Genomic DNA, 14684 nt, shown 5'->3' with positions numbered 1-14684 from the left:
TTCAAGCACCCTCAAAGGCTTCATTTACATGAAAATAATGTTACAGAAACAATCACTATCATCTTCTGATTAAATCAAGTTCTCAAAATATCTTGCTGGGCAACAATTTAGTTCACTTTGAGTTACTGTAAGCGTGATGGGGGGAACTTACTTAAAAAACTATTTTGTAATATCAACCCTTTCTTATCCTGGGCCAAAAAGACCTAAAGCATCTAATACTCTCACTTTGTACAAAAATAAATAAAAGGCTAGAGAAAAGACCAATACAAAATTCCTAATTAATTAGTGGCAGAACTGGAATGAGAGCCAAGTCTTCTGTGCTTCTTCAGTGTCCCCGTTACACTACACTGTTTTGATTTTTTCGTGTTTTCCTTTGTACCAGATCTTTTTCCTAGCTTAATGCAGTAACTCCAATTGTACTAATGGTCAGTGGTCAAACCAATGTTAATTAATCCAAGTCTGTTCATTTTATGAGAATTCTCCCCTTATCGCCTTTACAGGTATCTCTGACCAAGACATAGTATTTTTCAAATTCTATCCCTCAGACATACTCCTGAGGATCTACAAACATTAAAAATATGTATTTAACTACTATTAAAACTAAAAAATTCAAAAGCTATATTACCATAATTAATACTACCCTCCATAAAATCTTACCTTGTTTTTGTGCCACTTTTGGAGTAAAATGTCTCCCAACATCTCTATACCTGTATGAGCTTCCCAAAGTGTGTCACTGACTATAACTGTATGCTGTTTTTTTAAAAATTCAGTTCTACCAAAAAAAAAAAAAATCAGTTCTACCTATGTCTGTTCATGTAAAATTCAAAAATAAATTCACAACTAATAACATAATTAATAGCTGGACAAGGCTCAGGACCATTTGGCTTTAATGCTCTCCTCAAAGATTAAGATACGTCATATGGCAAGTCACGTTATAGATCATTGTAGTACAGAATTTAAATTTGAAGTGCTTTTCTGACTTTTTAAATTATCACATTCCATAGAATGTAAGCAGCTTAATGATACAACTTTGAAAACAAGTTTATCACAGATAATAAACTTTCCTCATTCAACTTTTCAGACAACTCCCACTTACATACACTATATACTTGGAGTTCTCAGCCTTTCCTTTATCAAATTCAGAATGTTCATCAGCTGATAAATCAACAGTTCAAGCTACTGTGCCAGCCAACATGCCACATTCTAACATGCCCCATATGCCAGCCAACATTCGTTTCCCAAGCTCTGCCATCTTTATAGTTCAGTGCCCATTTTTATAATTTTCAAGACATTTTATTGTGTTTCTCCTATTTATAAGAATGAATTGAAAATGAAAATACAAAAGTCTACTAGCAATATTAATTCCACTGAATAATAATGAGATCAGCAGGTGATCCAAAAGAATAAAACTTCAAATACTAAGTGGGCTTAACTAGCTTAAACATAAATGAAATACTGATAAAACAGTTAGAAGATCACATAAAGTGCTAAAGTACTGGTGTGTCAATTATGGATTTATTCACTCCTACCTTTTTGCCTACTCTTTGAAAATAAATTTGGGCCCTTTAAGTATTTTTCCTTTGCCAGCAGGCACAACGCTAAGCTTTGTCAGTAGAGGCAGGAGAGTCATCTCAGGAAGTAAGTGATGTTTTTGTTTCCTCTTCAGGAAGTAAGGAGTGTTTTTGTTTCCTCATTCAAGTATGATTGCCCAGAAGTCTCCCAAAGCACATAGAACGTCTCCAGCTCTTAGATCCTGCAGTACAGATGCTTCTCCAGCCTCCTGCTCCTACAGTATACATGGCTTCTCCAAAACCCAGCTCAGGAGTGAGTTGAGCAACTTCTCTCTAGCACCAAGCTCCTACATCAGATTGTATACTGCTTGTAGGTATTTTTTTTTTAAGATTTTATTTTATTTATTTGACAGAGAGAGAGGCCGAGAGAGAGGGAACACAAGCAGGGGGAGGGGGAGAGGGAGAAGCAGGCTTCCTGCTGAGCAGGGAGCCCGATGTGGGGCTCAATCCCAGAATGCTGGGATCATGACCTGAGCCGAAGGCACATGCTTAACGACTAAGCCACCCAGGCACCCCATGCTTATGGGTATTTTTTGTCTTGACATTTACCAGACCTTTTCAAACTAATGACTTGAATCTTACTTTAGCTCAAATAAAAACCTTCTGCACAGCAAAGAAAACAATCAACAAAACAAAACAAAACACAACTACTGAATGTGAGAAGATACCTGCAAATGATATATCTCACAAAGAGTTAGCATCCAAAATATATAAAGAACTTACACAACTCAACACCCAATAAGTAATTCAATTAAAATGGCTAGAAGACATGAACACACATTTCTCTAAAGATATCCAGATGGTCAAAAGACACATGAAAGACGCTCAACATCACTCATTATCAGGGAAACGTGAATTAAAACCACAGTGAGATACTACTTCACACTTGTTAGAATGGCTAAAATCAAAAACACAAGAAACAACAAGTGTTGGTGAAGATATAGAGAAAAAGGAACCGTTGTGCACTGTTGGTAGAAATGCAAACTAATGTAGCCATTGTGGAAAACAATAAGGAGGTTCCTCAAAAAATTAAAACTAGAAATACACCACAATCCAGTAATCACAGTACTGGGTATTCACCCAAAGAATATGAAAACAGTAATTCAAAAGGATACTTGCACCCCTATGTTTATTGCAGCATTATTTACAATAGCCAAATTATGGAAGCAGCCCAAGTGTCTATCGATAGATGAATGGATAAAGAAGATGTGGTATATGTATGCAATGGAATATTATTTGGCCACAAAAAAAGAATGAAATCTTACCATTTGCAACAACATGGATAGATCTACAGAGTATAATGCTAAGTGAAGTCAGTCAAAGACAAATACCATATGATTTCACCCATATATGGAATTTAAGAAACAAAACTAATGAACAAAGGAGGGGAAAAAGAAGACAAACCAAAAAAGAGACACTTAACTGTACACAACAAACTGATGGTTACCAGAGGGGAGGTTGGGGGGGGGTGAAACGGATTAAGGGTACACTTATCTTGAGCTCTGAGTAGTATATGGAATTGTTTAATCGTTATACTGTACACCTGAAACAAATATAACACCGTATATTAATTACACTGGAACCAATATTTTAAAAATAAAACAAAAAAATAAGGGAAGATGAAGGACTAGCTATACTGCCACAGAAAGTTCTCAGAGCAATAAACTTAAAGTCAAGCTATTTGCTGTCTAATTCCAGATGGCCATTTTCCTTACAAGGATTCAATTCATATGCATTAATGAGTTTCTTAATACTACTTCAATAATAGGAAAAAAGAACCAACCAACAGCTGGTAGTTTCTCAAACAGTTAAGCATAGTTACCATATAACCCAGAAATTCCATTCTTAGGTATTTACCCAAGAGAAATAAAAACATACTACACAAAAACTTATAAACAAAGGTTTATGGCATTATTCATAATAGCTAAAAAGTGAACACAATCCAAACGTCCATCTACTAATGAATGGGTAAACAAAATGTGGTGTATAAATAGAATACTATCCACCATAAAAAGGATGTAGTACTGATACATGCTACAAAAACGGGTGAGCCTTGAAAACAGTATGCTAAGTGAAAGAAGCCAATCACAAAAGACTATATATGATTTCATTTATATGAAATGCCTGGAAAAGGCAAATCTATAGAGACAGAAATTAGATTAGTGCCTAGAAATGGAAGTGTAAGCAAATAATGGCTAAAGGGTACAGTTTTCTTTTTGAGACTATAGAAATGTTCTAAAGTTGAATGCAGTAATGGTCATAACTATCTGTGAACATAGTAAAAACCATTAAATTACACACTTTTTTTTTTAAGATTTATTTGTCAGAGGGAGGGCAAGAGAGAGAGAGAACAAGCAGGGGAAGCAGCGGGCAGAGGGAGAAGCAGGCTCCCCACTGACCAAGGAGCCTAATGCAGGACTAGATCCCAGCACCCTGGGATCATGACCTGAGCTGAAGGCAGACGCTTAACCAACTGAACCACCCAGGCATTCCTAAATTATACGCTTTAAACAGTCAAACTGTATGGTCTGGGAACTACCAAACCAAAAACACTGTTATATAAAAAAGTCAACTAACAAATACTTACATTCAAGGAATCCTAAGACTAATCAAAATATTGGTAATGTACTCTAAAGCTACTAAAAACTATTAGGTTGGGGCACCTGGGTGGTTCCTTCAGTTAAGCGTCTGCCTTCAGCTCAGGTCATGATCCTAGAGTCCTGGGATCGAGTCCCACATCAGTCTCACTGGTCAGCGGGGAGTCTGGTTCTCCCTCTGCCCCTCACCCCGCTCCTGCTCTTTCTCTCTCTCCCTCTCTCTCAAATAAATAAATAAAGTCTTCTAAAAAATTATAAATAACTTCATAATAAAAGCTTTTTAAAACTCCAAGATAGATAAGAAGTTTTCTATTGTTGAAGTTGTTCCAAATATAACACCTCCCAGCCAAGATATTTCACTTAACATATTCTCAGAAATTGTTGAAAACTATGAAAATTTGTAGCATAGGTTTAAATATTACTATTTGGTAGTTTGAACATGGCCAGGATATGACTCCTTTTAGCCCCAGATCAAAATTGCATTAAAAAGAGAAAACAGCCAAAATGCCTAGTTAATCCAGCCATTTGTTCATTTAATAAACACTATCCCAGGAACACCTGGCGGCTCAGTCAGCTGAACATCTGACTCTGATTTTGCCTCAGGTCATGATCTCAGGGTCCAGAAATTGAGCTCCATGTCAGGCTACATGCTCAGTGGGGAGTCTGCTTCTCACCCTCTCCCCCTGCTTGTGCTCTCTCTCTCTCTCCCTCAAACGAATAAAAAAATACTAAAAAAAAAAAAAAAAACATGTCAGATACAAGGATGAGGGAAGAAAAATTCCACAGTTCCTATGAAGCTTGCAGTCTACTTGGGGGGATAGCTATTAATCAAGAAATCATACAAATGGGGGGGCGCCTGGGTGGCACAGCGGTTGAGCGTCTGCCTTCGGCTCAGGACGTGATCCCGGCGTTGTGGGATCGAGCCCCACATCAGGCTCCTCTGCTATGAGCCTGCTTCTTCCTCTCCCACTCCCCCTGCTTGTGTTCCCTCTCTCGCTGGCTGCCTCTATCTCTGTCGAATAAATAAATAAAATCTTAAAAAAAAAAAAAGAAATCATACAAATAGGGACCCCTGGGTGGCTCATAAGTTAAGCCTCTGCCTTCTGCTCAGGTCATGATCCCAGGCTCCTGAGATGGAGTCTCACAGCGGGCTCCTTGCTCAGCAGGGAGCCTGTTTCTCTCTCTGCCTGTCACTGCCCCTGCTTGTGTTCTCACCCTCTTCCTTACTTGCTCTCTGACAAGTAAATAAATTTTTAAAACCTTGGAAAAAAAAAAGAAATCATACAAATAAATGCATAGTTATAAACTGTATAAAGTGATATTTGAGAAAGGTACACATTTGTATAAAAGCATTTAATTACTAGGGCAGAAGAAGGAGTACCAGACTTACTGGGGGGAACGGAGGNAGAAATCATACAAATAAATGCATAGTTATAAACTGTATAAAGTGATATTTGAGAAAGGTACACATTTGTATAAAAGCATTTAATTACTAGGGCAGAAGAAGGAGTACCAGACTTACTGGGGGGAACGGAGGTAAGACAGGTGACACTTTAGCTGACAGCTGCAGAGTAAGTAGGAGTTAGGTTTTATGGCTCTTCTGATCACAATACTTAAAACAAAAGGGAAAAAGGAAGAAAGGGGATAATGAGTGGAAGGGGAAAGGGGACATTATTAACCAAGGATGCCTGAAATAAGTTAGCATTTCTATTCATACAAAACAACATGCCTTAACAACAAATATTTAGGTGCTGAGGATAAATAACAGTCATACTAAAGTAATACAAGGATATTTTAAAAGTACTAAATAACAATATTTACAAAACAAAAAATTTGCATTAGACCACAGTATCGTCTCTCTAAACAATGTCTTCACATAAATATAACATTCCCATGAATTTTTTTTTAAGATTTTATTTATTTATCTGACAGAGAGCACAAGCAGGGGGAGCAGGAGAGGGAGAGGGAGAAGCAGACTCCCTGCTGAGCAGAGAGCCCAAAGCAGGGCTTGATCCCAGGACCCCAGGATCATTACCTGAGCTAGAGGCAGATCCTTAACTGACTGAGCCACCCAGGCGCCAGTTTTAATAAAAAGGTAGATAATATAAAAAGCACATTACAGAAAGGGAAATAACTATATACTTATGACAAAGATTAAACTCTCAATTTCTGGACTTCATAAACTATTAAGTCTCAAAAGAGACCTTCTAATCACCAACAAAACCAAAAATAAAATCTCATTTTAACTTTTAGTCAATAAGTATTTAAACAATTGCTAATAAATAATATGATTTATATTTCATAGTTTTTCCAATCAGGGATTAGGAATAAGCAGTTAAGATGTCAAAAGGCAAAATGAGGGAAAACACTCAGTAAAAAAATCCTGAGCTCAAAGGTTAGGTTAATACATTAATATAATCATGAGGAATTCATAAGCCTACCAGATGCAACAATCTAATCCATAAGAACTCACACAATGATTTCTGCTTCTGGATGTGACGTAATAGCCTGCAGCAGATTAACATTCCCTCTTAAAACTAAAAAAGCTGTATAAAATAGAAAAAAATGAAAAAGTTCTTAACGTATCAGCGACTTTCTGAGGCAGCTAGGACCTGAGATCCCAAAGAACTCATTAAAGGGAGCCCCACATTCTACATAGGACATTCCACCTATTTCTTTAATGGCACAGGGAAAGGGGCTGGGAAAGGACAGTCACCAAAAGGCAGAAAAGTCAGCAGAACTTTTGGCAATTTTCATGTGGCCAGGAAGACAAAACTTGTTGTTGGGTCTTGCCATGATACCCAGGACTTAAGGGGTCAAGATCCCATAGTGAAAGGAGGCACACAAGAACAAACCTGACACTGTGTACTGATTTTCCCTTTAAGACATCTGTCAAGTCTTAAACTACATACACAGAGCAGAGGCTAAGAAGTCTGCAGAAAGCAAAAGAAAAGCAAATAGGAGCTTTTAGGACTCTCATGCTGAAGAAACAAAAGCAGGAGACCCTAGAAACAAGGACTCTCAGCCGGCTTCCCTGAAGAACAAACAAAGGTGGGCAAACTACACGTTTATAAAACCGAAAACCGAGCTTCAAGTCAGTTCAGTTCTTGACTGAAGTATTCCATCCGCCTGCCAGAAGACAGGTGAATCTTCTCTAGAGAAACAGATCATCAGGTACTTAACTGTAATTCGTACTTGTATCTAAAATTCTGCATATAATGTCTGGCATTTAACCAAAAATTACCCCCCAAAATGGTGGTGGTGGTAATAGTAGTAGTAATAATACCAATTATCATTATATAACATATAACTATATATAATTATATGTAATTATTATTATATTACCAGACACACCAAGATACTTAACCAAAAAGGAAAAAGACAACACAAATAGATCTACAGGTGATCCAGATATTAGTTTTCAGATACACACTTTATTTTTTTTTTTTAAGATTTTATTTATTTCTTTGACAGAGAGAAAGGCAGCCAGCGAGAGAAGGAACACAAGCAGGGGGAGTGGGAGAGGAAGAAGCAGGCTCCAAGTGGAGGAGCCCGATGTGGGGCTCGATCCCAGGACTCCGGGATCACGGCCCTGGGCCGAAGGCAGACGCTTAACGACTGAGCCACGCAGGTGCCCCCAGACACACACTTTAAAATTACTTGATTGACAGGTCAAGAAAATGAATGACAGGGGCACCTGGGTGGCTCAGTAAGTTAAGCTACTGACTCCGATTTTAGCTCAGGTCGTGGTCTCAGGGTTGTGAAATGGAGCCCCTACTTGGGATGGGGTCTGGTTGGGAGTCTCTTCTCCCTCTGCCCGCACCCACCTCTGCTTGTGTGCATGCTCAATCTAAAATAAATAAAATAAATAAATAAATAAATAAATAAATCTTTAAAAAAAAAGTGACAATATGGATATTTTCACCAAAAAAATTAGAATCTATTTTAAAAGAATCATATAAAAATTCTAGCACTAAAAAATGCTATAGCTGAAATCAAGAAAAAAAACAGATGGGGTTAAAAGCAAACTGGATATGGCTGAATAGAGAATTGGTAAACTGGAACACAAATAAGTAAAACCTATCCAGAATGGAATAAGGAGAGAAAAAAATAATAGAAAAGACAGGAAAAAGCATAAGGGACATGGAGGTATGACAAACGGTATAATATAGATTTAATTGGACTCACGGAGGGGGAAAAAAAGAATGGGGCAGGAGCAATATTTGAAGAATATCAAAATTTGTTTTCAGAACTGATGAGAAAGTCATGCTACAGATTCATGAGAGTTCCAAAACCACAGAGTAAATACAAAGAAAGCCATTCTTAGGCGTTAACATCTACATCTCTAAAACGAAAATCTGGAATTCTCTCATATTTCCAAAGATGATTTTTGAAAAACTGAAATACAGCAGTAAGGTCACCACAAACAGCTGATATGTATCTTATCTACATGTAAAAGCATCACAAAGTCCCTGCAGCAGGCTCCAAATCATTTATTCAAAACCTACTATATTTACCTAGAAATTAATGCAAATGATAGAGCCATCTGCCTATCTGGAAAAAAACATTAACAGAATATAAAACCTCCTAGAATTTGATCAAAGATAAAAACTATTTCTACATAAAAGGAAACTGATGATGCTCAGAGAAGAATCATAACTTGCTAAAAGTCACACAAAGATACAATTCTAGGAGTCAGCTCTGCAGACTGAATCTCTAATCCTCCACCTACCTCATATTCCTTTCCTCTATCCTGGGTATCTTTATTTTTTTAAAGTTCTAAGATTATCAGACTGAAAATATCAAACTTTCAGTGGCCAGTGACATTCCTAAGCCATGCCAGTGTCTAATTTCAGTTTAAGGAAAGAGGAGGAAAGGAGAGTAAGGAAAAACATCACAGTCTCCAGTCTCCAGGGGGTGGAATACCTCCAAACTAGTGATTCAAATTCATGGGTTTGCAGAAGTCTATGGGATTGTAACAAATTCTCAAATTTATATGCACAATGATTTTGTCTATGGACCAAATAAATAATAAACCCCACAAATGTGTTCTATTTTTCAAATGTATGTGATTAATGAAATAAAAATTCATTTAAAAACCAAAATAAGGGGGCACCTGGGTGGCACAGCGGTTAAGCGTCTGCCTTCGGCTCAGGGCGTGATCCCGGCGTTATGGGATCGAGCCCCACGTCAGGCTCCTCTGATATGAGCCTGCTTCTTCCTCTCCCTCTCCCCCTGCTTGTGTTCCCTCTCGCGCTGGCTGTTTCTATCTCTGTCGAATAAATAACAAAATCTTTAAAAAATAAATAAATAAAGGGAGAGGGAGGAAGGAAAAGGAATTATTAGGAGAGTCACTTTTGAATTATATAAGCATTGTTCAGATGTCTCTAAGGACCTATCTCACCAAAACTCCATTCTTAATCCCAAATTGCTAAGGATAATGCCAAAATAAACTCACAGTACATAGAAAGTTCCCTACACAGATGGTAGGAAAACAAATGGATACTTTAAATACAACAATTCGGAGCGCCTGGGTGGCTCAGTCGTTAAGCGTCTGCCTTCAGCTCAGGGCGTGATCCCGGCGTTCTGGGATCGAGCCCCACGTCAGGCTCTTCCGCTGGGAGCCTGCTTCTTCCTCTCCCACTCCCCCTGCTTGTGTTCCCTCTCTCACTGGCTGTCTCTCTCTCTGTCAAATGAATAAATAAAATCTTAAAAAAAAAAAAAATTTAAATACAACAATTCAACACCTAGGAACTCATCATAAATAAGTTCAAAATTTGTTTCTCTAAGGCAAACAGTCTCACTCAAAATGGCCAAAGAACAACAAAAACAAACAACAAAACAAAGCCAGAAAGCCTAAAAGTCCAATAATGGGAGACCAATTAAATGAAATGCCATAAAATCATCGCCTAGATTATAATGCATCATTAACAAATAATGTAGAGGAATATTTAGTAATGAGGAAATATTTATTATATAATGAGAAAAAAAATACATAACAGCAAAAAGAGGACAAAATCAAAATGAAACATATAGTTACAACAAAATATCTAGAATAATATATATCAAAGGGTGATTAGTTATCTTTGGATGGTGGTATTAAGGATAACTTATATTTTGTTCTGGTCTATATTTTGCAAATATTCCACAATAAACTTCGGGTGCTTTTTTGCAAGCAGAAAAAATATTCATTTTTAAATGTGAAATTTTAAGATAGTTGAAACAGGTTCATTTCCTATCCTGGTTGTGAAATCATATCACTTTTACTGTGAACTATGAATCACATGTTAACACAAGGTTCAACTTTAAGGGTCTGATTTTAAGTAATAAAGACTAATAGAAAAAAGGTAAACACACTTAAAAATGTATCAAATTTTACAATCTATGTAAGTCTTTCAATGACATGGAAACTAGAATCATTCCGTGTCAGTGAAATTATCTAATATGTAAAAAACTTTCAAAGGTCCTCGCAGTTTTCATATTCATACATTAAAACCTTAAATGTCAAGGCAAAATATATCTAAATATTGCTCTCTTTCTTTAAACTTACAGCACTTCTCATCTGTACTCACAATTAGGCACATACTATATACATGTAAAATACTGAAGCAGCTTTGGTAACATAAGTCAGAAGGCCAAGATCAGGATACTATCTCCTACCATTTCAACTCTTGGACCTGGGCAAATTAATTTCTCTCTCTGAACTTCAGTTTCCCTAGCTGTAAAATAGAATAACATTTATTGCAAAGTGTCTGTGAAGACTAAATCAAAAAATACATGCTAAATGCTAAGCATAGTGTCCCAAGAACAGAAGGTACTTAATAAATGGTAGTTGTTACTAGAGGTAAATGTAACAGCTTGTAAGTCACAGAACTTGCCAAGCCGTCTGAAAACTATATGACAAGTTACTTAACCTGTACAGACCTCAGTTTCCTCATCTGCAAAAACAAAAAACAAACAAACAAACAACTCATCTTGCTGGTTTGTTCTAAGGATTAAGCAAAATTATATAGATAAATCACCTTGCTTAAAACAGGTGCTCAATAAAGCATAGTTGGTATCACTATTAGTTAGCTACATCAAAAAACATTTAAATATAGAGATTAGCAGGTTATAAAATATTTTTACATATAAACTCCCATGTAATTTTAACAATTAATCATCATTTAAATGTCTTTCTCTGGGACGCCTGGGTGATGACTCAGGTCATGATTCTCAGGGTCCTGGGATTGAGTCTCCCATCAGGCTCCTTGCTCAGTAGGGAGTCTGCTTCTCCCTCTGCGGCTCCCCCTGCTTGTTCTCTCTTTCTCTCTCTGACAAATAGAATCTTTAAAAAAATGTATTTCTCTTAATTCCCAAAATAAGTATAAATTTCAGAAAAATGTAAAATATGGTAAACTTGTTAAGCACACTGAAAACAAAAGGCCACTTTGTTAGTTTCAAAATAAATACGTGCTATCTATAACTAGATCTGCTTTAATACTTTTAAGGTCCAAATAAATCTAAAAGGATTAGAAGGAAAAAAATGGTTTTTTTCTGCCTTTGGGAGAAGGAAAATTCTAGTCCTTAAAAAGAAAAGAGATATCTGAATTTTTCCATTTTTTTCATGACTTCACATGTTTTTACACAACTAAAATTTAAGTGCCTTTAATATGAGAACTCTTATCCAATCTCTGAATTCCTGTCTCTACTTTTGTGCAAAAGCAGAACAGCACCTTTAAGACTATGGAATGTGAAGCAAGACGGCCTAGGTTCAAATCCTGACTAGCTGTGTGACCTGAGGCAAGTTTTAATCTCTCCATGCCCAGTTCCTCATCTGGAAAATAGAAATTCTTCACACAATTGTGAGGATTAAATGAGTTAATACACATTAAATGTTCACAGAAGAGCCTACCATATGGAAGGCACATTATAAGTGTTTCCCATTGTTACTGCTTTATTCTTCCCCCCTCAAAATGCCTAAATCTGTGATTCTTGAAATCAATAAATATCTGCTACCCAGTAGATGATTCCAACAAATGGCTTTACTTAAAATTAGACCTGCTTAGGAAGTACCTAACATGACTGTCACAGCAGTAAAGATACAGCAACTGCTATTAAAGAGGATTTTAGGGCAAAGGCAAGGAAAGTCAATTCCCCTTTTTACACTTCCTATTATACAAAGCTGTAACATCCTTACTTGCTAATAGAAATTCAGTACCAAGAGAGTTTTACAATTTAGGCATGGCACACACTAATACAGCAGACACAGAATTCTCAAACTCAAGCTCCACAGTACTCAACTATATTCCTTCAAAGAAAAAGTTCCAATTACTCTTCTGTTTTAATAGTTTAGTACTTTAAAATAACTATTCTGCATAAGACAGCAGAATATCATAAGGCTTAAATACAACACAGTAAATAAAAGTGTTTGAAAGTTAAATATGCATTAAATACTAATTTATGAACATATCTGAGAGAATTATAACAATAGATTTCTCCAATTTCAAACAACTGCCTTCTAACCAAAACTAGTATTCCGTTCCGTCCACTTGAAGTCTTGGGTCAGGATAACGAGATGTAAGTCAGAGTAAAGCTGCCATTCCACTAAATCATTTCCTGCTTGAAATGTACTTTTCCCTTTTTATTCATAACTGAGATGGGACTTCTAATATCCAAGTCCTGCCCCTACACCAGAAGTTTAAGGAGTACAATCCTGGGAGTAGCCCAACTTAAGACCAGAAAAACTTCTGTTATTAGAAAACTTCTTTGAAGTTATTAGATCAAAGGATGCCACCCCAATTCCCTACTGTCTGTGGTCCTATCCTGGGTATAGAAAAATGCTAATTGTCTCCAGATTCAAGAATTTGTTAGCCTCAAAAATCAGAAGTACCTGGGCCACATTTAAACTCCAGTTGAGGGTTAGAATGTTTACCTGGCTCACTCTCAAATGAAAAGTTGTAGTCCAACATCAATCAGGCCATGAAGTAGCCATCAATAGGCCACACAGGCCAGATCTGACCACAAGTCACTTGGCACCCTTCACTGAAGCAAACCCTAGTGAAGGCCTGACTGTCAACCCTTGACCTGGTGAATAGGACAATGGGCTAGCAGTCAAGAGAGTTAAAGATTCTTCAAGTCACAGATCAATTTTGAGATTCTTGACTGAAGAAATCAAATTTGAGAAAATGTAAAGAATTTCTGAAATACAGATGAAAAATTCTGAATATGCTTCACAGATCTAGTTACTTTATTTGTTCAGTAACATAAAAGATATATTATTTGCAACTTGTTTTCTTCATAAAATCATTCCTGGCCTTGCGAAATGATGGTCCAGGGGACAACTACCACTTTTCTTCAGGGTCTGCCCAGATCTTTAAGCTTCATTAAGCCAGCTTCTCTATCTATGTGTAAAACTGGAGTTTCATGTTCTTCCCTCAAAGATAAGCTAAAGATAAATAATTACTGTATGAAAGTACTTTCAGCATTTCAGAAGGAATTTGTTACCAAAAAAACCCAAAAAACAAAAACAAAACCATATGGTAGTAATGCAATGGAACTCGTTTTAACCCCAAATTGGGGATTCAGACCAAACCAGTGTCGGAAGTCAAATTCATTAAAGTCAGACTTTTCTGTCTATATTTGAGATTCTGGGCTGGCAAACTGGTCTGTATTTATATAAATCCATGTTCTGAGCCATAATATAATGGAACACTTCTGCAATGTCCCAGCCCACTCCCTATCTTTTTCAGAACTACCAGCCAGAAAAGACAACCCTCTGCAAATCCTACAAATCCTCCCCACTTGCGAGGATTCGGATGGATCCTACAACTTTTCAGCCTTTCGTGACTTCTACCACTCCTCTGGAGCTAATCACTTCTAATGACCCCACTCAGGAACAATCACTCCTCTGCTCCGCTTTACACTTTGTCTCGGCTGAGCCGTCCCCCGTCTCCGACATCTCCGACGACCTTAGACGTCTTCACCAGTTTGCCAGACGTCGGGACCTCAAAAGCTCCGGTTCCGTGCCCCACGTTCCTGAGCCAGCCGCCCCCCAAGCTCTCTCCAGCCCCCAAATTCCGGGCACATCATCACCGGACTCCCAGTTGTCCTACGCGCTCCAGATCCGCGGCACACCTCACCCCAATCCCCCCGAACCCCGCTCTCCGGACCCTAAACCCTCCTTGAGACGAGGGGGGGGGGAAGAGGGCAAAGCTCTCCGCGGCTGTACTGAGACTCCGGAGGCCAGGCGTCCCCCTACCAGGCCCCGCCTGGGCCTCTCGCCTCGACTGCCCTCCACTGCCCCCCTGGCCCAGCCGTGCTTATACCAAAGAGTAGGGCAGCACGAGCCCAGGACCCAGCACTTACTCGGGAAGGTAAGTGGAGGAGAAGGAGCTCCACTTGTGTAGCGCGTAGGGGAGAAGCCGGCACTCGGGCCCCGCAGCGACAGCCCCGCCAGCCGCCATCTTGTCAGCACCGAAGCTGCAGCCACCGACCGCCGGCCGCGCCGGGAGGAGGGGAGGGGCGTGGCCTGCTC

The 14684-nt window shown here is 38.2% G+C and overlaps 1 protein-coding gene across 3 annotated transcripts in view; it reads right to left on the bottom strand.

Moving 5' to 3' along the window:
• The window catches only part of MKLN1 (muskelin 1), a 317754-nt gene that overhangs the window by 150255 nt on the left and 152815 nt on the right, over positions 1-14684 (bottom strand). The window contains exon 1 of one of the 3 annotated variants that reach the window (XM_002913443.4): positions 14516-14665. The exons of the other annotated variants lie outside the window; for them this stretch is intronic. Within the exon in view, the coding sequence (XP_002913489.1) occupies positions 14516-14613 (98 nt within the window). The 5' untranslated portion in view covers positions 14614-14665. Of the gene's footprint in view, positions 1-14515; positions 14666-14684 lie in introns of those variants that run through there. 3 annotated transcript variants of the gene reach the window in all.

Source organism: Ailuropoda melanoleuca, chromosome 1 (genome assembly GCF_002007445.2).
Source record: "Ailuropoda melanoleuca isolate Jingjing chromosome 1, ASM200744v2, whole genome shotgun sequence".
NCBI classification, from domain to species: Eukaryota; Metazoa; Chordata; class Mammalia; order Carnivora; family Ursidae; genus Ailuropoda; species Ailuropoda melanoleuca.
Note: the sequence above shows the minus strand (reverse complement) of the source record. Positions and strands in the feature narration are given on the sequence as shown.